Below are 26,599 nucleotides of genomic sequence, written 5' to 3'. Positions count from 1 at the left end.
ACCGCCACCGCCACCGCCGCCGAGACGCGCCGCTGCCGCCGCCTAGAGCGCCCTGGCCGCGGGGCACCACGGGACGGGCGCCCTCCCCTCCCCTAGCGGCTCGGAGGTCTCAGCTCGCTTCCCCAGCCCGAAGATGCCGGCTGGCCGCAGGCCCCGCCCTTGCCGAGCCCCGCCCCTTCCGCCGAGCCCCGGATGAAGGGACGCTTTGCCCGCCCCTTCTCTGCTCGCCGGGACCGGAGCAGGCGCAGCGCGGCTGACGGCTGGTGAGCTCGTGCTCGAGGGGGGGGGGAAAGGGGGAGAAGGAGAGAGCGCTAACGTCAGTTGCCCCCAAGCCCCCCTTCCGCACAGCTCGCGCCGCCCCTGCGCCGGAGTCCCCCAATCCGGAGCGGCGGCCTCCCGCGCCCCGCCCCCCGAGAGCGCCCGGCTCTGCCTCCGGCGGCGGCCCCGCCGCTTGGGTCCCTCCCGCGCCCCGCCCCCCCGTCCCCCCGCCCCCCGAGAGCGCCCGGCTCTGCCTCCGGCGGCGGCCCCGCCGCTTGGGTCCCTCCCGCGCCCCGCCCCCCCGCTCTCCGAGAGCGCGAATTTCTCCTTCCCCGCCTCAGTGACCGCCTCGGTGCGCCCCCCCTGGGGTCCCGCAGCCCACTTCGGGGAGGAAGCTGACGAGGTCGCGTTGCCCCCGCCCCGCTTCGGCCCCGAGCGCTGGTTTTGTTTTTTAATAGCTTTTCATTTTCCAAAACGCGTGCGACCGACGTTCTCCCGACAAAAGCTTGTGTCCAGGTTTTCTCCCCCCTGGCCCCGGCCCGGAACCCAGCCCGGGTCAGACGCGGGCCGTCCCGCTGCACCCGCACAATCAGATCCAAAGGAAATAAAGTGAGAAAAAAGGCGGAAACGCGGCGGCTCCTCGGGCAGCCCCGCCCCCCCACCGGGCAGCCCCGCCCCCCCACCGGGCAGCCCCGCCCCCCCACCGGGCTGCCTCTGGGTATTTGGGATGCACCAATCAGCCCGTTAGATCTAAGCCACTGCACCGACCCTTATTAGCACCTGCTGCCGGGCAGGGGCCGGGGTGACGTGGAAAGAGCGGAGGAAGAGCGTGATATTCGGCAAACCCCCGATCTTGAGCCCGGCGACTTGGTTGAGGTTCAGAAGGAGACCCCAAGACGGGGGTCGCCGACCAGCGTCCCGAGGTGTCGCAAAAGGGTTTGCAGGATTGAACTGACGCCCGCGGCAAGGGACGGTTTATTGTAACAGTAACGCTAATAGCCCTGCTGGGGCTTGGGAGTTTGCCCTTGAGGGCCCCAGGAGCCCCCCACCCCATGCCAGCCTAGCAAAGAAGCCAGCCCGCGCGCCCCACCGACAGCTGAGGAAGAAAGGCCCCGTCTCAGTCTGCCAGAAAGCCCGTCATTCAAAAGAGGCTAATTCCGGGCATCTCTGGCTCTGATGTCCCGCCCGGCCTCTGACCCCCGGCCTCTGACCCCAGCGATCCACAGTGATACTGTAGGAATCTAGGAGATTAGGGAAGCATCCTACAGTTCCAGCCCCTCACTCAGTGGGTCACGGTGTCCTAGCCATTGGGGGCCTCCCCGGGAGCTCGCGTCCTGGGACCGCCTTTATTCTCAGGACTTTCCTAGAGAGAAAAGTCTAAAAAGGTTCTCAGGCTGCAAGAAAGGAAAGACTGTTTCTTACTCATTTCAGTTGGATTAAAAGGGGGGATTCCCTAGGCTTCCATACAATGTCCGCTTCCTTCTGCCCCCCGCGTCCCCCACCTCTCTGCCAAGAGGAGGCTGGTGTCCGTCCAATGAAGTACCCACTCGCACCATCTCTTTTTTACAGTCGGGTAAACTTGGGGTTAGGCCGAGTCACACAGCCAGTAGTGATGGTCAGGATCGAGCCCAAGGCCCTGACTCTGCACTGTGCGGCGCTGCCGGTCCAAGAGCAGCCTCCAGGAGCCCAACTATCAGTGGTTGTTTGGCCCGGGGTGGGGGGTCACTGGGCAGCACGTGCTGCCCAACCTGGGACGCCCCTGCCTTGGGCACCTGCTCCAGTGATTGCACGTGCTCCCCAGGTGGATTTTACCACTGCAGAGGGAGAGGATCTGGGCCACGTGCAGACTTTGGCCTTTCTCCCCCTGTGCCTTCCCCACTCCAGAGCTGAGCCACGCGCTAGAGTTTGGACTTAGACCAAGGTCCCAGGCGGGAGCGGGATCCCAGCGGGCAGAGCCCACACCAGTGCCAGCAGACTTGGCCCAGCTCGGCCCCTTCACGAGCCAGCCCCCATCCATCCGGCCCTCCAAACACTGCCTCCGCCTCCCATAAAGGGCACTCTTCTGTCTCCCTAGGGCTGGAGTGGCCGAATAGCCCCTGAGCCACCCTTGGTTCTCTGAGCTGACGGGAGCCTCCTCCTGGAAACCTTGCAGCCATGGTGAGTTCTGGGGGAAGGAAGGGAGAAGGGAGCTCTGGGTGCCCCTGTGAGCTGCCCCCAGAGCGCAGTCCGGCTAACCGCGCTCACCCCTGGAAGCTGCTGGACCACAGGTCAGAGACCGGGCCCTGGGGTGACGGTGAGAAGGCCCATGGCCCGTTAGGGTGTTGTGATTGACGTCCTGCCACAGGACTCTGCCCCTCTCCGGCTCCCCCGGGCCTCCAGGTTCACTCTGTGGGTGCCCAGGCAGGAGGCCATTGCCACTCCAAGGGACCTAGAAGCCCGCCTTCTACAGGCAGCCTTTCTGGCTCCTCTTAAACCCTCGCCTTCCCTCTCCGATATTTCCTAGTCACCCTGAATTGGGCTTGTTTGTACCTGCCCGTGACATCCCTCCGTGGGGGAGGGGACTTGGCTTTTGCCCCTTTTTGTCTCCCCGGCATTCAGCACAGTGCCTGGCCCACGTGCGTGAGGTTGTGGCCAGCCCCGGGCCACCCCCCCACTGCCAGAGAACCGTAAGAGTCTGGCGCAGTCTGGGTCGTGTTCTTGGCTGGTCTGAGTGACCAGGGCCCTGTAAGGTACAGGGGTGCCCCAGCGCCAGGCCCCTGGGTCAGGAGGGCTGGACCGTGCTGGGGTCCGACAGACACTCACTCTGAGCCGGTGGCTTCCTCCTGTGTCCAGCCCGGGCAAGCCCTCCCAGAGCCAGACCCCCCGGAGTGAGACCCCTGTGGCCTCTGCTGCTTAAACCTCGACCCCAGCTCGTTCTCATGTCAGCAACACTTGTTAGACCCCTACTGTGTGCCAGCTCCGGGGCTGCCAGTCCTTGCCTTCAGGGATGGGGCACTCGAGGGCCACAGAGTACTTACTGAGTGGTTTCTGGAGGGTGGGGCACCAGCCTGTGGCGAAGGGGGGCAGGATCGGGAAAGACCCTCTCTGGGGGGAGGCAGCGTGGTTATGGATGCGGAGGCAGGGGATGGCCCACTCTGTAGACTCTCATGGTTTTCATTTCCTCATTTTTAAGAATAAGGGGGCAGGCCTGGGGCACCTCCAGGGGAGGGTTTATGGCATCTCCGGGCACAGGCCTGGGGCACCTCCGGGGGCTGGCTCCTGGCACTGCTCCCTCAAGGGCCACCATGCTGTCAGCCACTTTTGATCAGAGCTCATTCCCTTTGCTTCTGTCCTCGGGCCGGTTGTCTGTGGGCACTCACCTTCAGAGCTCTTTCATCGCCCTCATCGAGCACAGGTTTAGGGCAGGGGACCCGGCTTGGCTGCTGTGCTGCAGTGACCTGAAGCAAGCCCTTCCCTCCTCCCTGCCTCAGCTTCCTCCTTCCGCCTCAACTCTGAACGGTCCCATCCGTGCCCAGTCAATGCTTGTCCCCTTGATGGACTGACCATTTATTCCCTGGGCCCGGATGCCCCCAAAGGCCTGAGGGAAAGACGGGAGTGATCATCCCGAAGAGGAAGAGCCGGCATACACAGGGCACAGGAAGGTCAGGGAGCTCTTCCCAAGCCGCGGCCCCCGCAGCAGCCTCTTCTCAGGCAGGTCGTTGGCCAGTCCGTCTCCAAGCCTGCCCTTTGCCCAGGCCGGCACCCAGGAGGATGGTGGCTGAGGAAGAACTGCCGCTTCCTGGCTCCTGGGATTCCGCGTCGAGTCCTGGCCCTGCGACTTTCTCTCTGAGGGACCTGAAATGTACCTTTGACTTGTCCAGCCTCAGTTTCCTCATCTGGAAAACCCCTTCTTGTGATCTTGTGAGAACGAGGTTTGAGGGTAACTGGTCCGGAGGCCGGACGGCCCGGAGCCATTTAGAACAAGGGGGAGGTGTGTGAGGTGAATCCAAAAAGGAGCCCGGAAGCCAGTGCCCAGCACAGGAAGTGCCCAGCTTGGTCTGATGCCAGAGGGGACCACAAGCCCAGGCCGTAACCAGTGGGAGGCAGCCAGAGCGTTGTCCCAGGACACAGAGATGTGGAGGGGGAAAGCGTGAGCTCCCAGCCAGCTGGAACAGCCTGTGTGAGCTGCGCCCTGAGTGACTAGGCCTTGTTTCCCCCCCTTGGACCCCGTCCACTTGCCAGCCTGGACATCTAGTGGTGGCTGCTGTGGGTCTGGTGGCTCGGACGGAGAGAAAACACAACCTGGGGCCTGCCTTCAAAAAAGCTCGGAGAACTGCCCACGCAGAAGTGTCATTGGGAAGGAGATGCAGCGGCCTGTGGGGGGAGGGCCCAGGTCTGGGGCTTCCAGGGGACCCGGTGAATGGGGAATGGCCCACTGGGAAGGGCAGGGGGCTGAGAAGGGGGGGTCAGAGTGGGGGGGCAAGCGGCTGTGAGTCAGAAACCCACGATTCCGAGTGGGCCGCGGTCGGACAGTTGTCACCGGGCCTTTCCCAGGGGCAACGGTGACACTGATCAGTCGTCCGTCCTTAGCCAGAGGGAGGAGGGAGGCAGGTGGGCCCCGTAGGAGAGAAAGCAGGGCTGCATCCCGAGCCCAGGGCGGGTCTGGGGCCTTCGAGAGCCTGGCTGGAAGCAGAGCCAAATGGAGCGGGGCCTCAGCGAGGCAGGGTTCCAGAGCCCTTGCATCCGCCCAGGCCTTGCCAGCCAGCCAGCGGACTAAGGGGCGTCACAGCCCTGGGGGCGGTCCCAGGCTGCTTGAGGTGGGGGCTGGGGACCACGGCAGGCCCCGAGGCGCCCCAACCCCTTGCTTTCTCTCCCACCAGAGCGCCAAGAAGCTGGTGAACTCGGTGACGGGCTGTGCGGATGATGCCCTGGCCGGCCTGGTGGCCTGTAACCCTGGGCTCCAGCTCCTGCAGGGGCACCGCGTGGCCCTGCGCTCTGATCTGGAGAGCCTGAAGGGCCGGGTGGCCCTGCTGTCAGGCGGGGGCTCCGGCCATGAGCCTGCCCATGCAGGTGAGCCCACGCCAGGCGTGGGAGGTTGTGGGGGGGCCGGGCCCAGGAGGCCGTGGAAGAGGGAGCCAGCGGCAGCTGACCAGCATCTCACCCCCACCCCCAGTCACCTGCCTCTGGGCCCTCCTCCCCCTTCCTTAAAATGCATAGCCAGCATCCGCTCCCCTTCCACCTTCTCTTCCCACATGGGGGCTCCCCCTTGCCACAAACAAGCATCATTAATTAGAACCAGCCCCCACAGAGGTCGTGCCCCCGTCACACTTTCCTGTGTCTGCCATCGCACCCAGTTCTCCGGAGCCGGCGGCAGCCCGGTCCCACATGTGCGAGGTCCCACCAGATCTGAGGGGTCTCAGACCCAGGCCCTCGTCCCTTGGCCCAGCCGCTCTCCCCGTGTGGGGATGCCCCCTGCATGTAGCCAGGCTGCTCCTTAATCAGACTCTGCGGGGACCCAAAGGGCCAGGTCACCCCTGGACCCCCCCGGGCTCCCAGCCGGAGCAGAGCCATCCCGAGTCTTCTCCCGCGGCGACCATCCTGGGGGCCTTTCTCGGGCATCCAGCAGGACTGCCAAGGACAGAGGAAGCGGGCGGGAGGCGGCCCAATGAGCCCCCTCCCCCTTTGCCTCTCCCTGCAGGTTTCATAGGCAAAGGGATGCTCACTGGGGTCATTGCCGGGGCTGTGTTCGCTTCCCCCGCGGTGGGCAGCATCCTGGCCGCCATCCGGGCGGTGGCACAGGCGGGCACAGGTAGGGCAGGGATGGCGGCGGGTATGCCTCCCGTGGGTGTGGGGAGGGCAGGGTGGCAGAGTGGCGGGCGAGGCTCCCTGACCCTCTCTCCGGCCTCTGCAGCGGGAACACTGCTTATCGTGAAGAATTATACTGGGGACCGGCTCAACTTCGGGCTGGCTCGGGAGCAGGCGTGCGCCGAGGGCATCCCCGTGGAGATGGTCGTCATCGGCGATGACAGCGCCTTCACCAGCCTGAAGAAGGCTGGCAGGCGGGGGCTCTGCGGCACCGTGCTGATCCACAAGGTGGGGCTCAGGGGCCGGGCATCGGTAGGGGAGGGATGAGGGCCTCCTGGGCAAGGTCAGTGGGAGTGGGGTGTGGTCCCCCTCCCCCGCCCGCTGCCCCCAAAATGTGCCCTCACAGACCCTGGGGCTTGGATCTCACGCTGGTACAGGTGGCCGGGGCGCTGGCCGAGGCGGGGGTGGGGCTCGAGGAGATCATTCAGAGAGTGAGCACAGTCGCCGCCACCATGGGTGAGTGTTGGGCTGGGGGCGGCGAGGGGGGCAGGTAAATTCTGGGCTGGGGGCGGCCTCCCTAGCCCCGGGAGGAAAAGGAGCATTATGGAGGGCACGGGCACTTGTGAAGGAAGGAGCAGAAGCTGCCGGCCACACTGGGCATCTGTGGGAAGGTGCCCTGGGCAGAGGAGTCGGGCCCCCGCTCTCGGGCACTACCCCAGCTCCTCCCCACCCCCACTGCGAGCCCCCTGAGCTGTCCCAAGCTCACTGCCCCGCTCCCTCCTAGGCACCCTGGGCGCGAGCTTGTCCTCCTGCAGCGTGCCGGGCTCCAGACCCACCTTCCAGCTGCCCGCCGAAGAGATGGAGCTGGGCTTGGGTGAGCAGCTGGTCCGTGGCCCCTGAGGGGCCTGTCTCGCAGAGCGGCCCGCGGGCGGAGTCTGGCCCCAGGGTGGGTTGGCCCAGTGCCTCCCCTCCCCCCGAGCAGCTGCCATGTGTTCTTTCCCACAGGGATCCACGGTGAGGCTGGCGTGCAGCGGCTGAAGGTGGGTGGGGCGCGCTTGCTCGGGGCTCGCGGGCGCCAGAGCAGGCTCGCCCCCCCCCTCACTCTTGCCCCCCACTTCCAGATGGCCACGGCTGACGAGGTGGTGAAGACCATGCTCGACCACATGACAAACCCCTCCAATGAGTCCCACGTGTCAGTCACGGCTGGTTAGTCGCCATGTCCTGCCAGTCCCTGCCCCCCGGGCTCTGCCCTCCATGTCCCTGTCTCCCGGCGCCGCCCCCCCTCCCCGAGACCCCCGCAGGGTTGGTCGCGGCCCCCACACCCCTGCCTTGGCCCCGCCTCGGCACGAAGCCCACTTCCCTCCCAAACCGCCTCCTATGAACCACATGGGCGAGGCAGCCTGAGACCTTCCAGGCCCCCGGGACGAGGCCCTCAGTGCGAAGGGCCCGTCTCAGCCCTCGCCGGCTCCTTGGGATGTGAGGGGGCACCTGCTCTCTGCCCCCGGAGCCTTGTGCCCATTACGGGCTTAGGGGAGTCCTGGTCGCCTGATGGGCGGGGGCTGCCCGCCCCCTTGTGGGCACCCGCAGGCTCTTCGGTGGTGCTGGTCGTCAATAACCTGGGAGGCCTGTCCTTCCTGGAGCTGGGCATCATGGCGGACGCGGCCGTGCGCTGCCTCGGTAAGTGGCTCCCCCCCTGTGCTGGGGAGCTCCAGGATTGGCCGGGAGAGGAGGGGCCGGGGGCTGTGGGGAGAGGCTGGGGGCGCCCTCGAGACGCACCCATCGCCCTGCTCCCCTGGCCTGGTCGGAGCCCCTTCCCTCCCCAACCCCGGCTCCTGCTCTGGATCCTAGAGGCCCGTGGGGTGAAGATTGCCCGTGCCTTGGTGGGCACCTTCATGTCAGCCCTGGAAATGGCTGGCATCTCTCTGACCCTCCTGCTGGCAGATGATGCCCTCCTCAAACTGATCGGTGAGAGCCCGAGGTCCGGCTTTGTCTCCGTGGGCCGAGGGGGCGGTCGGGGGCAGCAGGAGGGACTCCCCTTGGCTCCAGCAGCTGAGCCCGCCTCCTGTTCGTTCCCAGATGCCGACACCACGGCCTCCGCCTGGCCCCGTGTAGCCAGCGTCCCTGTGACAGGCCGTGCCCGGAGCCGGGCGGCCCCCACAGAGCAGCCGGGGGGCGCCAAGCCGATTGCCACGGGAGGTACGCTGCCCGCCCAGACGGGGACGTGGGAGGGGGCCCTGAGCCCTGGGACCCCTCCCCACTGGCCTCTCTCCGCCAGGTGCTGCCTCCCAGAGGGCGACTCTCATCCTGCAGCGGGTGTGCAGCGCCCTCCTCGGCCTGGAGGAATATCTGAACGAGCTGGACCGGGCCGCGGGCGATGGTGACTGTGGGACCACCCACAGCCGGGCCGCCAGAGGTAGGCCCGACGCGGCCCTCCCCCAGCCCGCCCTCCTTCCAGGCCGTCAGCTCTGCCTCGGGCTGGGCCCCAGGGCCACCCCCTCCCCACCACTATGTTGTCTGTTTTGCCTTTCAGCCATCCAGCAATGGCTGGAGGAGGGCCCTCCCCCCAGCCGCCCTGACCAGCTGCTCTCGGCTCTGTCCCAGCTCCTGCTGGAGAAGATGGGAGGTTCATCGGGGGCGGTGAGTGAGCCGGGGACCCCTGGGTTTGACCCCGAGGTCAGGGTGGGGGGCACCTCCGGGGCCACAGACACTGAGGCCGAGACCGGGCCTTCACCGCCTCCCCTGGGGTGGATTCTGTCCCCAGCTCTATGGCCTGTTCCTGACCGCGGCCGCCCAGCCCCTCAAGACCACGCCTGGCCTTTCGGCCTGGACTGCAGCCATGGACGCCGGGCTGGAGGCCATGCAGCGGTGAGTCCCCGTGGCGCGGGTCAGCGTGTCCCCAGCTCTCACCGCCCTTCCCCCAGGGGCCGGGGGGCTGACTTGGGCCTCTCTCCCCACAGGTACGGAAAAGCGGCTCCGGGTGACAGGACCATGGTGCGTACGCTGCCCTTCCCCCCTCCCCCCCTCCCCGGGAGTCCCTGTCTGCCTGACACTCAGCGCCTCCTCCCTTGTCTTGGGCAGCTGGACTCACTGTGGGCCGCGGGCCAGGAACTCCACGCCCTGAAGACCCCGGGGGCCAACTTGGAGCAGGTGCTGAGCAAAGCAGTCCAGGTGAGCGGTTCAACCAAGCCCAAGGCTGGGAGGCTGAGGCAGCCCCAGGAGCCACTGAGACCATTTCTCAGGCCCCCAGCTTGGAGGCCAGGCTCGGGGGGGGGGGGGAAGGGGGGGAAGTCTGAGGCTGAATCCAAGCCAGCAAGCACCGGGAAGGGGCCCGCTGCCAGGCCAGGCTGAGGAGCTCCCCATCCCCCCACCGTCCTCTAGGACACAGCAGCAGCAGGGCGGGGGGCAGGGACGGCTTCAGACCCCAGAGCAGCCTGACTGCCTGGGGCTCAGTGGGCTCATCCATAAAGTGAACCCAGGCTCTTTCTGTCCCTTCTCCCTCTAAATGTCTTGGCTCCTGCGCCCGTACTAAGGTGGGCTTGCGGGCAGGGATGTCGGCAGGTAAGCAGGTGCAGCAGAGTTTGAGGCCCAGATTCGGGCACTGGGATCGGAGATGGGGTGTTACCCTGCACCGCAGAGGATTAGATTGTCGGGGTGATGGGTGGGCTGCGGTCAGGCCTGAGCTGGAGGAAGGCGAAGGACAGAACCACCATGGCAGTTGTGGCTCGGCTGAGGGGAAGGGCTGGAAAGAACCCAGTCTGGGCTGGGCCAGGAACTACCCATGGGGCCCTGCCCTGGTAGAGCTGCCGAAGGTGCCTCATACCAGGGCTGTGGGCATCCTGGCAGAGAGGAAGCAGCTGGGCCACCTCCAGCCCCAATTTGGACGGGGACTGAGCCCTGGGCCTTGTCCCACAGAGCGCCGAGGCCGCCGCAGAAGCCACCAAAGATATGGAAGCTGGAGCGGGGAGAGCCAGTTACATCACCTCAGCCAAACTGGTGCAGCCAGACCCCGGGGCCGTGGCAGCTGCCGCCGTGCTCCGGGCCATCCTGGAGACCCTGCAGGGCCAGAGCGGGTGATTCCCCTGGGCCTCCTGGGGTACAGCTGCATCTCTGCCCCAACCTAGCCCCAGGGGGCTTCTCCGCCTTTTGGGGAAAGGCCTTTGCACAATCATATTTTAAATGCATAAAATAATCAGATTCCAGAGGAAGTCAGTCACCCAGCAACCTAAGGGTCAAAGTAATGTGTCCCCACGTGGCTCTTTCCAACAAGAAGATGATTCAGGCCCACCATCTTGTGCTGATCTACACCCAGAGAGGACTGTGGGAACAACTGAGGGTGGACCACAACCTGCTGTTTTCTCTTCTTTTGTTTGCTTTTTGTTTTCTTTCTCATTTTTCTTTTTGATCCGCTTTTTCTTGTGCAGCAAAAATTTTAAAATACATCTGTGTTTTTACCATGTTTAACATATATTGGATTACTTGCTATCTAGGGGAGGGGGTGAGGAGAAGGAGGAGAGAAAATGGAACACAAGGGTCAGTGTTGAAAAATTATCCTTGCTTATGTTTTGAAAATAAAAAACTTCAATTAAAAAATAAAGTGTAAAAAAATAGAAGACTGGAAAACTGAAAAAATAATAATGACATCCCCAAATCCTGCATCCAGGTCCCGGGTTAGGAGCTGCCCTTGAAGGCACCGTTCCCTTCACTCAATCAATCACCCAGAAGGAGGTCGGCCATCTGGGGCCGACGGCAAACTGGCTTCAGAGCCCTGTTCCAGACCCAGCCGGCCCTGCTCCCCATTGGCCCTGCTCCCCGCCGGCCCGTCCTCCCAGGAAGTGTGAGAGAGCTTGGTGGGACCTCCCATGGGGATAACACTCGTTTAAGGATCTCTCCGAAGCCTATTTCTCAGTCTGGCAGAGCTGACTCCCGTCAGTCATCTGTGGCGCAATGTGGTGGCTACCACCTCCCTCCCTTCCCTGTGTGACGCCTGGTCACTCAAAGCCCAAGCAGAGGTGGCAATGGATCCCCCGGCTTGTCTGGCCATGGTCAGACCCTGGAGAGCCGGGACTAGGATGGTAACTGCCAGATCTGAGCCGGGCCCTGGGGGCGCCCTGGGTTTCCTCCGAGCTCACGCCCAGCACGCACAAGCCTGCCCATGGGCCGTCTCCGATCCAGACTCGTCTCAGGTGGGGCCCCCGAGCCCCACTTTCTCACAAGCCAAGTCACACACAAGCTCCGTCCTTTCATCTTGCAAGGGGAGGGGCCAGTGGCAGGAAGAGGGGGCAGCCCAGAGGCTCGTGGGGCAGGCTCGGGCATATCTCCAGTGCCACCTGGGGGCATGATGATGGAGAACGTCTGAGGGGACCCGCGTGGCCCAGCCTGGTCTCCATCCGGGCCTCCCCAAAGTCAGCTGGCCCCCCTGGTGTGACAAGCGTGGCCACAGAAGCTGCATCATGGAGGGGCTTGACCGTGCTCTGGTACGCACCCCAAGGGAGGATCTGGTGTGAGTGGCAGAAGCCAGGCTGCACGGGCACTGGCACGGCAAGGGCATGATCTGAGCCAGCCTGGAAGTTTGGGAGCCACGTACCTGGGGCAAGCCATTTCCCCTCAATGCTCCCAGCAGCTAAGACCAAGGGGCAGGGTAACTGCCGTCCTGTCTTGGGGGAGGAACCACACAGACTGCATGCCAGGCTCGCCGTGTGCCTGCTGGCCAGAGCTGCCCTGGCACTGGGAGTGCCCAGCCCAGATCCCCTTCCCACATGGGCACATCTGGCTAGCCCGGGGCCCGCAGCTGCCCCAGCCCTTCTGGACTCTCCAGATCTGAGCCGGCTGAGACCTCGTGGGCCAGCCAGACCAAAAGGCCTCCACAGCCCCAGTGCTGGTGGGCCCAGCCAGGGAATCAGGGTCAGCAGGCTACAAGTCGGACTCACGGAGCAGAAAAGCAGTGAAAACAGCTTTAATGGGAAGAAGAGGTCAAAGAACACAATTAAGTCCAAAAGGGGCCAACATACAAAACGCTTCCCTCAGCGGGGCAGGAGGAGCTCCGGAACCCAGGACAGGTGGCCAGAGGCCACACCTGCCTCTAGAGGTGATCCACCCCTGCCTTGCACCCCTGCCCCCAGAGCCCACGCCGCCCCTGCCCCCAGAGGCCAGCCACCCCCCCTCTGCCTCCAGAGGCCACGCTGCCCCTGTCCTGCCCGCAGCATGGGCGCTTGGCTCCAAATGCAATCCTTAACACTCTGGTTTCCCCTTTTATCCCCTTTTGAATATGCAGAAATGCTTGGCCTGGAAGCCTGAGGGTCTTGGAGCCTTTAGAACAAAACCCTCGGCCCTGCCTGACAGTGGGCCCAGCCACCGTGGCCCTGCTGATACCAACTGCTCCCCCAGGGAGCCGCGGGCTCTGGAGGCCTGGCCCGGTCACCCACACCCATCTTCCCTCTGGGCCCAGAGAGTCTGAGTCCTGGGCCCAGCCAGGCCTAGTTTGGGGGGAACGAGGAGAATCCCCCCAGAAATGGAGAGGGCAGATGAAAGCCTCAAATGCAGGAACTCTCGAGGGAGGGGCAGACAGTCCCAGGAGTCCCTCACGTGGCCCTGGCGAGCCCCTCTGGGGGGGCCCGTGTACCCTCCCCGGGCCCCGTCAGCCCAGGAGCTGGCACGTTACAGGGCTGCGGTGGAGTCCAGTCGGGTCAGCTGGGCAGGGAGGGGCGAGGGAGAGCCGGCTCTGGAAGCCGGGCAATGGCGCCCCCGAGGAGCGTGAGAGGCTGCCAAGGCCCAGAGTGTTGGGAGGCCGAACCCCATGGGCCAGGGGTGGGGCCGGCTGGAGCCGAAGCTGAGGGGGGCAACGGGCATGGCACCCCCTGCTGCTCTGCCAAGGGCTGGGAGAGAGCAGAGGGCCTCCCACCCCCCCAGGATTGTGGGCCCAGCCACACTCAGGCCCAGAGTGGGGGGGGCAGAGGGGGCGCTGCCACCACCCAGGAGGAGGTAACAGATGTGGACAAGCCTTCGCACGACGGAGCTGGCACAGGGACAAACGAGCAGGGACTCCCGGGAGGCCCGAGAAGGCCCGGAGGACAGGAGCTGGCGCTGCCGGGGAGCAGATGGCCCGAATCAGCGAGCGGGACAAGCAGAGGGGCGGAGTCTGGGCCCCCGCGGAGCAGGGCCCAGGGAGGAGGGACAAGGCCACTGCTCCCGGCGCCCTCAGGGCTCACTGCGCTTCCTGCAGCAGGGGCTGGAGAGAGAGTTGAGGGGACGGGGGTCACAGCCCGGCTCAGGCTGCAGAGGCCCAGCCTGGAACCCAAGGCAGCCCATCAGGGCCGCCCAGGAGGATCCCTCATCCCCACATGCCCCGGCTCGGCCCGGCTGGGCTTGTAGGGAAGAGGCCCGAAAGACCAGCCTGGGCAATGGGACCCCTGCCTTTTCCGACCTTTGCCCTTCCCCGGACAGGCTGAGGGAGACCCTGCAGAACCAGGCTCTGCTCCCGCTCTGAGCGGCCTGGGAATAAGATGGGGCTCCCGCCGGCCCCCTCCCCCCCCCTGCCCCTGGGTTTGCACCTGTCTGTCCGCCAGGAGGCCCGGCTCAGGCCGCTTCCAGGACGAGACCAGGAGCACGTAGAGCACGAGCACCACGAAGACGGCCACCAGCATCCCGGTGAAGTTGGCAAAGCAGGCCTCCGGAGGGAGGCTGGAGTAGGGGGCCGTCGTGTTCTTCCTGTGGGCGACAGGGACTTCCTGGGGTGGCTCTCGCCGGACCCTCCCCGGGACTTGCTCAGCAGGGAAGGCCGGGGTCTGGCAGCTCGGGCGGCCGCCATGGCCCGGAGACAGTGACTGGCCGGAGCCGGCCTTCTCGGGCAGCTCCGCTTGGCCCCTTTTCTCTACTCCCCGCTCAAGGACGGTGGCCGGTGAGCCCCGGGGCCCCTGGCCCATGCTCAGGGAGGGGGGGCCCAGGGGGCACATCGCTGCCCCCTCTGGAGAGAAAGGCCCCCGCAGGAAACTCACAGGCTGAAGAAGAGCTTCTCGTTGATTCCGGAGAGGACCGAGGCCATGGACAGGGTCAGAATGGTGGCCCCAAAGAAGACGTGGGCGGGCTTGAGGAGGCTGCGCAGGCCCTGGGACGCCCAGGGCAGCAGGAAGACGGAGAAGCCCAGGAGCCACTGAGGAGAGACCCCGGCCGGGGGGGGAGAGGGGAGGGTCAGCGGCTGCCCCCCAGCATCTTCCCGCTCCCAGGAGACACCCCGGGGTCCCACAGACACCCCAACCCGCCCTGTGACCCCCAGCCCCGCCCCCAGGTGCTCAGGCCAAAGTGTGCCCGGTCCCTTTGTTCAGAGGCTGGAGAAGCTCTGGTCCTGCCTCTGACGCAGGCCTGAGCCCTGGGGGGGCAAATCTCCACCCCCCCAAACCTGGCCAAAGACCCGGAGCCGAGGGCGCCCCCTCTGGTCAGCGGGACTCCGGGGAGCCGAGGGCACCCACCTGGCCGGCGAACAGGGTCACGGCCGCGATCCCCAGCCAGCTGTGCAGGGAGTAGAGATGAGCGATCTTCTTGTGCTGGTGGAAGCTGAAGACGGCCACCAGCCCCAGCACAGCCAGCATGAAGGCCGCCAGGTGCAGCGCGGCGTGGAGCAGCTTCCAGGGCAGCTTGGGCCCTACCCAGGACTGGGGCAGGCGGTACACCAGCGAGGCTGCGGGGAGACCAGGAGCCGGTGCCCCTCTCAGGGCCTGTGCCAGCCCCAGAGGTGGGGGAGTCTGGTGCCCGGGCCTGTGCCAGCCCCAGAGGTGGAACCCAGTGCCCGGGCCTGTGCCAGCCCTGGAGGTAGAACCCAGTGCCTGGGCCTGTGACAGCCCCAGAGGTGGGAGAGCCTGGTGCCCGGCCTGTACCAGCCCCAGAGGTGGGAGAGCCTGGTGCCCGGGCCTGTACCAGCCCCAAAGGTGGGAGAGCCTGGTGCCCGGCCTGTACCAGCCCCAGAGGTGGGAGAGCCTGGTGCCCGGGCCTGTACCAGCCCCGGAGGTGGGGGAGCCTGGTGCCCAGGCCTGTGCCAGCCCTGGGGGGCGGGGGAGCCTGGTGCCCGGGCCTGTGCCAGCCCCAGAGGTGGGGAAGCCCGGTGTCCGGGCCTGTGTCAGCCCCGGGGGCGGGGGAGCTCAAGGGGGGGACACTGGCAGCTGCCAGGAACCAGCTTTGGGCCAAGGCTTCCCATGAGGAGGAGACCTTCAAGCCCCTTGGCCAGACAGATGCCCCCCAGCCCCCCGAGGGTGTTCCCAGCCCCCATGCCCTCACTGCTCCCACTCCTGAGCCCCCAGGTAACGCCCCCACCCACTTCAGTGGCCCCAGTTACAAGAGCCTTCTGGAGGAGAACCCAAGGAGCCCCATGGCCACTGCACAGATGGGCGCACTGAAGCTCGGGACTTTGCCCAGGGACTGGATGCCCAGGTTGGCGACAGGCGCCCTCTTGGCCCAGAGGAAGGCCGCACACCCCGGTCCCGTCCCTACTCACCCGCCCCATAGACCACCACCATGCCAGCCACCATCAGGACCGGGTGCCAGTTGAACAGGAGGCTGCTGTTATCCCAGGCAAGGCCGCCACGCCAGTGCTGCACCCAGTAGATCACGAAGAGCAGGCAGAGGGAGCCCAGGGTGCCCAGGACCAGGGAGAAGACATAAAACTGGCCCCTGGCCATCGCGCTCCTGGGGAATGGCAGAGCCGTCACTCCCTCCTCAGCAGGGCCCCTGTGGCTGCCGCCACCCCCCAGAGCGCGACCTCCGGGTGAGCCGGGTTTCTGGTGGGGAGGAGGGGCCTGGCGCCCAACAGTGCCCGGAGCCGCGAGGCCTTTGCCAGGTGAGGGAACGAGAGCGTTCGGGTCCTGGGGGGGGGGGGCGCCAGGGGCACATGTCACCGCTCCGGTGGCAGCTCTCGGCCGCCCACCTGCTGCCCCCACTTCTGCTTTCTCAGCCTCGAGGGGAACTCCGCAGGAACAGAGAGAAGGGCCGGCCCGGCCTGCGGCCCACCGGGCCTATTTTGGGATCTGCCCACAAGGGCTGCTCGGAAGGGAGGGTCAGCGTGAGGCTCTGGGACCTCGGGCAGAAGGCCAGCCTGGGCTGGGGCTGGGGCAGGGCACAGAGGGCCCCGCCTTTATCTTCAGCCAGGACGGGGCCAATGTGCCCTCAGGCACCCACTCAGCCTGTGCCAGGCTGGCACCTTGGCCACTGAGGGTCCCAGGCCCAAAGTGGATCAGGCTGCCAAAGGGCAGAGCGAGACCAACACAAACTCAGGGGAGGCCCCGAGTCCTTTCTAGGGCACTGGGAACCCCAAACAGCTGGGGACATTTACAAAGGCCCTGCTGCATGCCAGGCCCTGTGCCAAGTGCTTCACAGACACCTCTCATCAGAGCTTCACAAGCCTGGGAGGCAGGTGCCCCGGGACCCCTGTGAGGGTCACACCCAGGAAGTGTCTGAGGCCATATGCGGGCTCCAGGCCCGGAGCGGTGCCCCGGCGGGCAGGGGTGAGGGCATGTGGGCACAGGAGGCAGCCAGTGGGCCAGGTTGGCAGGCAGGGCACACGGGATGCACAGAGAAGTGGAGTCGGACAGTGAAAGTTCCCAATGCCAGCGGCCTACTCGGCCAAAGGCAGAAGGGAGCCCGGGAGATGGCAGGGTCTGACCCAGCACCCGAGGGTGGCCGGGGGAAGCGGAGGTAGGGAGGCAAGCTCCAGGTCCTGACTGCTCCGAACACGGCCTGAGCTTGCAGGCTCGCTGCCAAGCACTCGGGAAGGAGCTCCCAGGAGCCTCCCAGGAGGCTCATCTGCCTCCCCCAGGAGGCCCCGCCAGCTCCCATTCCCAGCTACCCACAAACCCACAGCTCGGGCAGGAGAGCCGAGGAGCGGGCATTGAGTCAGCAAGTCCAGAGTAGGCTCCAGAGGTCAGAAAAGGGCCCCCAAGAGCCTGGCACAAGATCCCACCCCGGATTCTGGCAGCAACACTGTTTTCCCATCAGGCTCGTGGGCTTGTGACCCCTCGGCTGGACCATCAAATGCGCTAAGGCACACGAGGGGCCACCGGCCTCCCCCCCCCCCCCCCGCCCCGAGCAGTCCCAGCTATGGGAAACTGAGGCTACGCAGCCTCTGCCATCTGCTCTGCCCCCCCCCCCACGGGGACCTCTGGATGTGACCTGGAGACAACTCGAGCCCCCCTGCCTGACGGGGAGGCCGCGGCGGCCCCTGTCATGTCCCCCCCCCATGAGGCATCCCTGGCTCTGCATGTCGCCGGGGCCCCACCCTTTGACTCCCAAGTCTGCCAGAACCCAGGGCCACTCCGGAGGCTCCGCCACACAAGGCTCACACAAGGCCATTGGGCTAAGGCCACACGAGGCCACGCCCACCCCCCTCGAGCAGCCCAGCTATGGGACTGAGGGCAGGGAAAGCTCGCCTCTGCCCGCTGCCCGCCCACGGGACCTGCCTGGATGAACCTGGAGCAACCTCCTGAGCCCCTGTCTGGCCACGGGAGGCCGCGCCCCTCTGTCCCCCATGGGCATCCCCTGGCTCTGAGGACTGCCCCAACCTTCCTGACTCCGGAAGCTGCAGCCCAACGCACTCCGGCCAGGGCTCCCCACAAGGCCCATCAAGGCCATTGGGAGTGCGTCACGCTCCCCTCGCTTAGAGCCCAGGCTCTCTGAGGGCAGGGAAAGCCTCCATGCCGAGCTCGCCCAGTAGAGCCTGAAGCAAGGAGAAGGGCGCCCTGCGCCTGCTCTCACCTTGGGCTGTAGCGCCCTCCCTTCCCCACCCCTGCTCTAGGGATCACAAATGTCCTGGCCCGGAGGCAGTAGCCCCAAGCTCTGACAGGGCCTGACCCAGAGGAGGGAAAGTGCTCACCTCTCCCGCGTTTCTTAAACTAGGCAGGGACCCCAGGTCCCCAGGAGGAAGCAATGGGAAAGGGCCCTGATCGCCTGCCTCCCTGGTAGAGCTCAGTGCTGGAGTCTACAAGACACTTGGCCGGCAGGAGCTGCTGGGCTGCCAGAGGAGAAATAGGACACCCTGTTCTTAAAAAGCCAGACCTCAAGAGCCCGAGACCGGAGCCTGCAACCTGTGAGTCTCCCGGTGCTGACCCAACTCTGGGCATTGTCCCCTAGAGCAGGAACTTAGAAACCGGAGGGGCAGACCTACGAGCCGAGCCCCAACCCTTATGCTGGGGACCGCCAGAGCCCCAGCCTGCTCGGCCCCTCTGACCGGCCCGAGGTTTGGTTCGGTTCGGGGAAGGACATTTGGGGAAGGACAGAGGGACTCTGGAGTCCGTTGGGGGAAAGCAAGATGGAGAAGGATCTGAAGCTTAGGGCCAGGGGCAGCTGTGGGAGCCGAGGATCGGGGAGCCGGCCTGTGGCAGGGGGTGCTTTCCGGGCCCCCAAGTGTGGCAAGAAGGGAGCACGAGGAGGCAGAGAGAGGATCCCGGAAGAAGGGAACCTTCCTGAAGGACTCTGGCTCTCCAAGCCGAGGGGGGCCGGGCTGGCTGGGGAAGGGGGGGGGGGGGAACGGTCATCGGCGGTGGGAGGGGCTCCTTCTCCAGGGGCCGAGCGGAGGCTCTTGGGCCGGACATTAAGCAGTTGGCGCAGGGCGGGCATTGCACCAGGCAGGGAGGTACAAGGAGCGGGGAAAGCGAGCTCCTGCCCTCAGGGAACTTACGCTCTAATGGGGAGACACGGGAAACCAACGGGGGAACAAGTTCTCTAGGAAAAGACAAGGAAGGCCAGGAGATGGGGAAAGGCTGGGTCGGAAGGCGGAACGGGGACTCTGTGGGGCAGAGGCAGGACGGAGGCCGGGAACGGTGGGAGAAAATGACCAGAGCCCAGGAGGGGCCTCGCCCAGGGAAGCGACAGCGGCCAGAGACGGGGATCAGAGCCCGCGGCAAGGCCGGAAGAAGGGCTCCGAAGGCCAAGCAGAGCTGTGGTTGGTTCCTCCCGGGTGTTACGCCAAAGTCCCCTTTTAATGGGGTGACCCGTTCCTCCAATTGTCCTATCTCTTAATTCTGCCTTATTAAGGCTATGGCCGTCCCCTTAATGGTTGAGATAAAGGCTTTATAGACATTCCTTGATGTTTGACCAGATGAAGGTTTCTCCACTTCAGGTGCCGTGAGAATATCAGTGATGTCATTGTTCCTGTTGTTCCATAAAAGGCTCGCTGTCCCAACTCGGGGCTAGACCCTGAGATGAGAGTCTCCCCTAGCCCTGGGATCCCTTGGTCCCAGAATTTCTCTCCATTTGATAAGCTGTTGAGTTGGTCTCTATCTCTGTCCTGCCCAGTTTCTTGGGCATTACCAGGGCTGTACTTTAGGAGAAGCCCTTGGGTGGCTGGGGGGGGCAGGCAGACCCTCCCCCGCCCCCACTCAGGAGCCCCCGCAGGGGGTGACCGTGTCAGAGAGAAGGGGAAGAGGCGGCACCAGCAGGCCTTGGCAGGGGCCTGAGGGAGGGAGGGGTCCCAAGCTGGAGCCTGAAGGGCGGCCCTGGGGTGGGTGTTCCAAAGGAGCGCCTGCCCCCCCCCCCGCGGCGGCCAGCGGTGCCCCGAGGGTGTTCAGGGGGGTTTCCTTGCAGTAACTGGACGTTCCCTTCTCAAATCCATTTGACAGATGAGGAAACTGAGGCACGCAGCTCGCAGCGTTTTGCGCCCCCTGGCGGTCCCACATGGAGTGACACTGCCTACAAAGCAGATAGGCTTGTCCCCCCAAGGGCAGAGCTGCCCCAACTCCAGGCCAGGAGACCTTGGGGGAGGGGGCAAGGGGCGCACACTGCTCTGGGTGGGGAGATGAGCCCCCCCCCGGAACCGGGGGTCCGAGGAAGGCGGCCGGGCCACCCACGTGTCCCGGAGAATCACTTCATTCGGCCTTTTGGCCTCCATTTTTTTATCTGCCGAATGGATCTATTCGGTTGCGGAGGGGAGACAGGCTGAGCGGTCTCTCCCAGCCTTCCTGTTTCCCCATCTAGAAGGTTCCTACTGCTCCTAACTCCTGTCACCCGATAAGGAGACCCGATGGCCGCGGGTCCACGAGCGCCCCAAGCCGGGCAGCCCCCTCCCCAACCCACCACCCACGGCACGTGACAGCTAGAGGACGTCCCAGGGGCTTCTGGGAAATGGAGTCCCAGCCCCTCGATCACTTACCCGAGACCGCCTCCAAAGAGCTGGAGAGCTGCCCCGCCTCTCCCTTTTTTCTAGTTTACCAGAACTTCCGGCTTCGCGCGGATTAGTTAGGGTGATGGAGTCTTCTCGTTTCCCCCTCATCCAGACGGCCTCTTCCCTGAGAGAACTTCCGGTCGCGCGCGAGGCAGCCTGGAGAATGGAGTCCAGCCTCTTAACCTCCCTGCAGATAACTTCCGGTCCCGCGCGAGGCAGTCTGGGAAATGGAGTCCTGGAGTTCCTCCGGCCTCCTTATCAGCCTGTTATTCCTTCCTATAACAACGGTCTTCGAATGAGGCAGCCTGGGGAATGGTGTCCTACGCTTCTGCTTGGGCTCCCTTCCCACTCTTAGTATCTTTCCATTGCACCCTGCACGGGACAAGAACCAGGTGGCGGGCGGAAATGCAGTCGGCCGGATGGGGCAAAATTTTAGCAAAATGAGAGGGAAAGAAAATGGGACTGATTGATGAACGCTTTTGTTTGAGGGATAATGAACATGGCCGCCGGTTGGCCCATCGAGAGGCACTGGGGGGAGGGCTGGTGGCTAGAGCGGCTCCGGAGCCCGCGTCCACTACGCACTTCCGGTATTTAAGCGCGCCCTCCGGAAAGTGGGAGGCGGGTACTTTGGCGTTTCCATGACAACCTAGGATGGCGGCACCGGGTGAGAGCCGGAATTGCGGCTTGGCAGCGCGGGGAGCGGGGAGCGGGGAGCGGGGAGCGGCGAGGGGAGGACTGACTCTGGGGCAGCCGAGGTTTGTGGGGACAGGTCAGCCGGCTCGGGCGGCTGTTGACCCCGGCAGGGTGACCTTGGGCCGGACGCCGTCCCTCGAGCCTCAGTTTCCCTTTCTGCACCATGGTTGCCCGTCCATTTCCGTCGCGCTTTAAGGATTTGTCAGGCCCCGTCTGTCCAACGGAGGCTCGCGTCCCGAGCCCCAGGCGGGCCGGCGTGCGCACCCCCGGACATGCCGTGGGCCGTGTCAGTGAGCCCCTGAAGCCGGCTTTGGGCTGAGGGTTGGGGCGCCGCCGCCCCCAGAGTGGCTGACGGACCCCCCTCCCCCCTCAGGCTCTTGGCGGCAGCCCGGCAGAAGCGCTCGCGGGGGCCCCGAGGCTTGACGCGCCCCCGTGGGGGATGCCCCCCCAAGATGCTGCAGACCAGCAACTACAGCCTGGTGCTGTCCCTGCAGCTGCTGCTGCTGCTCTACGACCTGCTGGTGAACGCCTTCTCCGAGCTGCTGCGCGCCACCCCCGTGATGCAGCTGGTGCTCTTCATGTGAGTCCCGTCCGTGGTACCGCGGGTGCTGCTGGGAGCGGCGTCCTGGGCCCCGGGGAGGGGGGGGAGAAGGGGGGGCCTTACTGAGGCTGAGGCTGCTGGGAGTCCCGTCCTGGGCCATGGGGAGGGGCCCCTTACTGAGGCCGGGGCTGCTGGGAGGTTGGCTGGGAGGCTGGAGGTTGGCGGGCAGCCTCCGATCGGGCACTCTGCCGACAGGCCACCGGTTCTTGCTCATCCTTTGCTTGTGCCTCTGCAGCATCCAAGACATCTGTATCCTCTTCAACATCATCATCATCTTCCTCATGTTCTTCAACACCTTCGTGTTCCAGGCTGGGCTGATTAGCCTCCTTCTCCGAAAGTTCAAAGGGACCATCATCCTAACGGCCATCTACCTGGCGCTCAGCATTCCCCTCCACGTCTGGGTCCTGGTAAGCAGGAGGCGGGTGGGAGACGGGCACGGGCAGCCAGGCCGGGGATCCCTGCCCGCGTTCTCCCCTGCAGGAGGAGGGAGGCAGGAGCCGGCCCAAGGGCTGCTCTGCCCCGACCATCTCGGTGGTGCTCCCTGGGCATGGCCCCCTCCACTGTCTCTGCTGTCATTTCCCCCCTGGTTCTGCTTTCTTCACTTTGCATCAGTTTACACCTTTTTGCCTCTTCTGAAGCCATTATTTCATAGAAGACGGTAATAATTTTCATTTACGTGCACGAGCCGTAGTTTGGAAATCCCTTCACTGAGAGGCATTTACTGTTTCCAGTTCTTGCCTATTACAAGGCGCGCTTGTAAATATTTATATGAGATCTTTCTATTGGTTCTTGCTATCCCTGGAGATTAGAGTTTCTTCCAGCAGCAAAATTTCTGGGTTAAAAGGTACAATAGTCCCTTTCTTAGTCTAATTCCTCGTTTCTTGTTCGATGGCTGGACCGATTCCCAATTTCACTCACAGAGTGTTGCCGAGTCTATCACTCTGTTGCCCTTAATGGCTTTTTTGGTTGATTGACCTTGGCTGATTGACCAGGCATGAGGTGAAATGGTGGATGTTGTTCGTGTCTCTTCCTGTTAGTGACTCGGAGCAGACTTTCCTGCAGTGTCAGTAGCACGCCCCATGCCTCAGGATTCACGCGGCACCGGGGGCTGGGTGCCAGGCAGGGAGCCCACACAAACCAAAGTGAGTCACCCCCTCCTGTATGCTTAGAAAATCCAGCCTAGAAAACACCATTCGTTTTCCGGATCATCCTTCACAGGAGTCATCCACAAGCAAGTCGCCAGACCAGGTTTTCCCACTGCCAGCCCTTTGGCTGACACTTTCCAACCAGTGGATGCCTGCAGCTTTCTGCAAGTCCAAAGGTGTCCCTCCTTTTTCCAGGGTGACCGTTGTATAGGAGGAGAGGGGCCATTTTCTGGCTTTGTCCTCCCACATTAGGGGAATGATGGCCTGTAGAAGTAAAAATGGAAGCATCCTTGGTGACTTTTGAGGTCATTGTAACAAAGGTGTCTTAAGTACATGACGTGGCTGAGACGCTGTGCTAGGGATGGAGAATGCAAGGGAAAAACCACAAGTCTCCCCCCATCTTCCTGTGAGGAGTTATGTTGTCCTGGGGAGACACAGGATGTCAGCATGTGGAAATCCCAAGTAGGTTCTTGAGGGAAATGATGCTAATGGCCAGTGATGTCAGAGAAAGACTTTGGGGAGGAGGGACCAATTCCTGCGGTGCACTGTGCAGAAAGGCAGAAGGTGGAGTCAGGAGGGAACAGTTGCAAGGACATCTTGTGCAAACACGGGAGAGGTGGAGTGCCACAAGTCAGAGAACAGCAAGAGGGATGAGAAATAAGGCAGGAAAATTAAGGTGGAGCTCTGGGGTACGGGGTTTGAATCCCAGAGCCAGACTTTTGTATTTTATCCTGGTTCCCTTTGATTGGATCAGCATTTTCAGGAATAGCGGTTTGGCAGCTATTTGGAGGATTGATCATGGGGCAGAAAAGAAGTAAGGAGACCCCCTGGGTCTTTTCCAAAAGGCCAAGTAAGAGATGGGGGACCTCGCATTAGGTTAGAAGCTGTGTTCATGAAGAGCTGGGCACTGGGGAGTTCAAGGAGAAGGAGAAGGGGGCATTCGGGGAGTATTCTGCGCTTGGAAACTCAGCAAGCTAGATGACATTTGGAGGAGGATGCAGTGACTTGGCTGCCATTTGGAATAGAGGAGATGGAATAATAGCTTTAATTTTGAACCCGCCAGCACAGTACCTTGCATACAGTAAGCACTTAATAAATGCTTCTCCACTCCTTCCAGCTGGGTTTGAGATGTGTATAGGACATCCAGAGCAATTAGTAATACAAGACAGGAATCCCAGATGAATTTAAAGATTGGGAGTCATTTGGAGATGATAATGGAGTGTAGAAGAGAAAAGCAAGCTGGGAACTCAGGCCTTATGAGGAGGGTGTTGATAATGATTTAATTGGAGAGTTAGAAAAAATCACCCTGGAAGAGAAAGTATTACAGAAACCATGATGAATTGTGAAAATTTCCAATAAAACTAACATTTCTTACTCACGAAAGAGAAGCCATAAGGGTAAAATTAGTTTAAAAAAAGCATAGTGAGAGATTAAGAGAAGTTCCCTGAGGCAGCTCAGCAAGACCTGAGTTCAAATTCAGCCTCAGACATTTAGGCTTGTGACCCTGACTAAGTCATTTAATTGCCTTTCTCCCATTCCCCCTCAAAAAAAGAAAAAAAGTTCCTAGAGCAATTAAGGGTGAAAATAAAAGGACAACAAGCAGGAGATGTTTGCCGCTGTCATAGAAGAAACTGAACGCAGAATCCCCAGTGAAGAGGGATTTATTTCTTAGAGGGAAGTCCTCCCGAGGCTCTTATTTATGAATAACACCGTACTGGTCACATGGAGCCCCAGAACGTGGCAGGGCCTCCTAGAAGAAATCCATAATCATTTAGAAGATTTTGCTGCGATCATCCATGCGGGGAAAAATAAGTGGACGAAGACTACCTGTTGTGGTCGATAGTCATATGGACAATCTACAGAGTATGTCTATTACTGTGTACATAAACATGTGGAGATATACATACACACACACACACATATATATATAGACACATACATGTATGTGTGTCCATGTGTGTGTATATATGTGATGGTGCAGAAAACAGCAAAGCTTCTTTAAGAACTTCACTCATCTCCCAGAAACAAGGGCTCATCTCATTTTTTTAAAAGAGTTTCATATTTAATGATAATCTTTTGTTTTTACGTCATCTTTATTTCCAGTGAAATTACCAGCCGTTGTTCTCTCCCTTTTAACAGAGTAGGAAGAGGAAAAGAACAGCCTGGCCGCGCTTGCCCCCATAGCCTCAGCTCACTGGATGGACAGTGCCCACAATGCACGAGTCGTGAGGGGAGCCCACCCTGGGACTCCTCATGGCACATGGCATTTGGGCGTGCCTCAGAGGGCAGAGGTGGCGGCGGGAGGAGGCGGGCCGGCTGGGGCGGCCTGTGAGAAGGTGGGGACGAGAGGTGGAGACCGGGCCCCCTTTGAGGCCTGCTGGCTGGCTGCACACCCCAAGATGAGAATTTGCCAGCAGGAGTCCTCCCTGCATTGGGAGCAGATGCTTCCCCTGTCTCAGAGGCCTCAGAGAAGGGAGGGGACCTGGATCCTGAGAGCTTGGTGCCCCTCACTCCAGGTCCAGCTCTCCTTTCTCTGATTAGAGCTGCTGCAGCAGCGGGCAGACCCTGGTTCTGCCGGAAGCCCCTGCCCACGGGGTCGGCCTCTTGAGGGCAGGTGTGGGGGGAGCATCCCATCTGGGAGGCGCCCGGTGACTGGCACATTGACCTTTCTGGGAGTCTTGACTGTGACATCCAACGTAAAGTCCGCCCCCTTCCCCAGGATTCCCTTCCTCTGAATTACTGAGGAGGAGGTGAAGCCAGTCGGCATGAGGAAGACTAGGGGCAGGGCTGGGATTCTTGGGCCCTCTGTGATCCATCGGTTCCATCATGGTGGATCCTCCAGCCCCTTTCTCAGTAGCAGAGGAGCGGAGCTGACGAGGGGGAGGCCGGCTAGTGCCGGTGAGACGGCACTAAGCTGGCAGAGCTGCCACCGGCCGGGGACGTAAGAGGATTTTCTGGGATCTGCAGGCTGAAGCCAAAATAGGTTCTGCCTTTCCTTGCCCAAGCTGCTGAGCCGAGAGGTTTCATTCTGAGTACACTCGAGCCTTTGGCCTCTAGGAGCAGAGGTTAGAGGGGGAGGCGGCCGGCCCCACGGCCCAGGAAAGGGGGCTTGGCTCCGGGCCTCTCCTCCCAGTGAGTGAGAAGCCCTGAAGCACTTGACAAAGCATTGCATGGGGAAGGACTGAGATTTCCTGGGGACACCCAGGAGCAATCAGTGGGCTCGGGGAGGGTGGGGGTTCTGGACGGCCGGGCCCTGCAGTGGGAGACCTTGGCTTGGTGAGCCCCAGGCGCAGAGGGCCGTCAGCGTGGCCAGCACGGAGCAGTCCAAGAGAGGATGGGGGCTTGTGGATAGGGCAGAGAAGAGCTGGGCCCAATTGGCCCATTCATGCCGGGGCTGCGGATGGAGCCAGGCCCGGGGGCAGGAGGACACCTCTGATGGCCGCCTTTCCCTCCTTTAGAACCTGCGCTGGAAAAGCTCCAAGCCATTTATCTGGACGGACGGCCTTCAGACCCTGTTTGTGTTCCAAAGACTGGGTAAGGATCACATTCGCCTCGGGCCTCTCCCCTTCTCCAGGGAGTATCCCACCCAGCAGGAGTGTTCTGGCCAGTGGCTCGCACCCCCCAACCCCCCGCAGTGCCATCCCTCAGCCTTGGGGTGCTGGGGGGGCCTGTGTCATCTCCCCAGAGGGGCAGCTGGAGGGGGAGGACCCCTCAAGGCCCCTTTCTCCTCTTCCCCCAGCTGCCGTTCTGTATTGCTACTTCTACAAGAGGACAGCCATTCACCTGGGGGACCCTCGGTTCTACCAGGATTCTCTGTGGCTGCGCAAGGAGTTCACCCAAGTCCGAAACTGACCCGGCAGTCAGGAGCCGCACCCGCCCCCCCCCCCAACCCTATCCTTCCCCCCGCGAGAATCCTGGCTCTGAGTTCAGAGGAGAGCTCACTCTCCCTAGCTCTTCCCTGCCCAGCCCCCCAGCCCCTCT

General features: G+C 63.0%; 3 protein-coding genes across 6 annotated transcripts; 2 read left to right on the top strand and 1 right to left on the bottom strand.

The window, feature by feature from the left end:
* Positions 1-105: 105 nt before the first annotated feature.
* TKFC (triokinase and FMN cyclase) lies at positions 106-10,436 on the top strand. 4 transcript variants are annotated; one of them, XM_031941730.1, is made up of 18 exons: positions 106-263; positions 2,333-2,415; positions 5,118-5,307; positions 5,936-6,046; positions 6,149-6,330; positions 6,480-6,558; positions 6,827-6,916; positions 7,048-7,082; positions 7,164-7,248; positions 7,630-7,719; positions 7,891-8,007; positions 8,119-8,238; positions 8,318-8,455; positions 8,573-8,679; positions 8,804-8,907; positions 9,000-9,033; positions 9,121-9,210; positions 9,955-10,436. In XM_031941730.1, the coding sequence occupies exons 2-18, from the start codon at positions 2,413-2,415 to the stop codon at positions 10,114-10,116; spliced, it is 1,737 nt and encodes a 578-aa protein (XP_031797590.1). In that variant the 5' UTR covers positions 106-263; positions 2,333-2,412; the 3' UTR covers positions 10,117-10,436. The 4 variants fall into 4 exon arrangements, with proteins under 4 accessions (XP_031797590.1, XP_031797592.1, XP_031797591.1 ...); XM_031941732.1 differs by lacking the exon at positions 106-263 and adding an exon at positions 420-1,831; XM_031941731.1 differs by lacking the exon at positions 106-263 and having other exon boundaries at positions 1,849-2,415.
* Positions 10,437-11,980: 1,544 nt separating this feature from the next.
* Positions 11,981-20,380, bottom strand: LOC100926690 (cytochrome b ascorbate-dependent protein 3). Its single transcript, XM_003774012.4, has 6 exons — positions 20,168-20,380; positions 15,524-15,714; positions 14,505-14,713; positions 14,034-14,188; positions 13,590-13,746; positions 11,981-13,267 (listed from the first exon to the last, which is right to left on the bottom strand). Exons 2-6 carry the CDS (start codon positions 15,705-15,707, stop codon positions 13,244-13,246), a joined length of 729 nt encoding a protein of 242 aa, XP_003774060.1. The 5' UTR covers positions 15,708-15,714; positions 20,168-20,380; the 3' UTR covers positions 11,981-13,243.
* A 388-nt stretch (positions 20,381-20,768) lies between these two features.
* On the top strand, positions 20,769-26,523 carry TMEM138 (transmembrane protein 138). Its single transcript, XM_003774013.3, has 5 exons — positions 20,769-20,843; positions 21,246-21,452; positions 21,709-21,880; positions 26,077-26,152; positions 26,358-26,523. Exons 2-5 carry the CDS (start codon positions 21,325-21,327, stop codon positions 26,468-26,470), a joined length of 489 nt encoding a protein of 162 aa, XP_003774061.2. The 5' UTR covers positions 20,769-20,843; positions 21,246-21,324; the 3' UTR covers positions 26,471-26,523.
* The last annotated feature ends 76 nt before the right edge of the window (positions 26,524-26,599 follow it).

The sequence above is a fragment of the Sarcophilus harrisii genome, chromosome 6 (genome assembly GCF_902635505.1).
Source record: "Sarcophilus harrisii chromosome 6, mSarHar1.11, whole genome shotgun sequence".
Taxonomy (NCBI): domain Eukaryota; kingdom Metazoa; phylum Chordata; class Mammalia; order Dasyuromorphia; family Dasyuridae; genus Sarcophilus; species Sarcophilus harrisii.
This window is presented reverse-complemented; position numbering and strand designations above follow the sequence as displayed.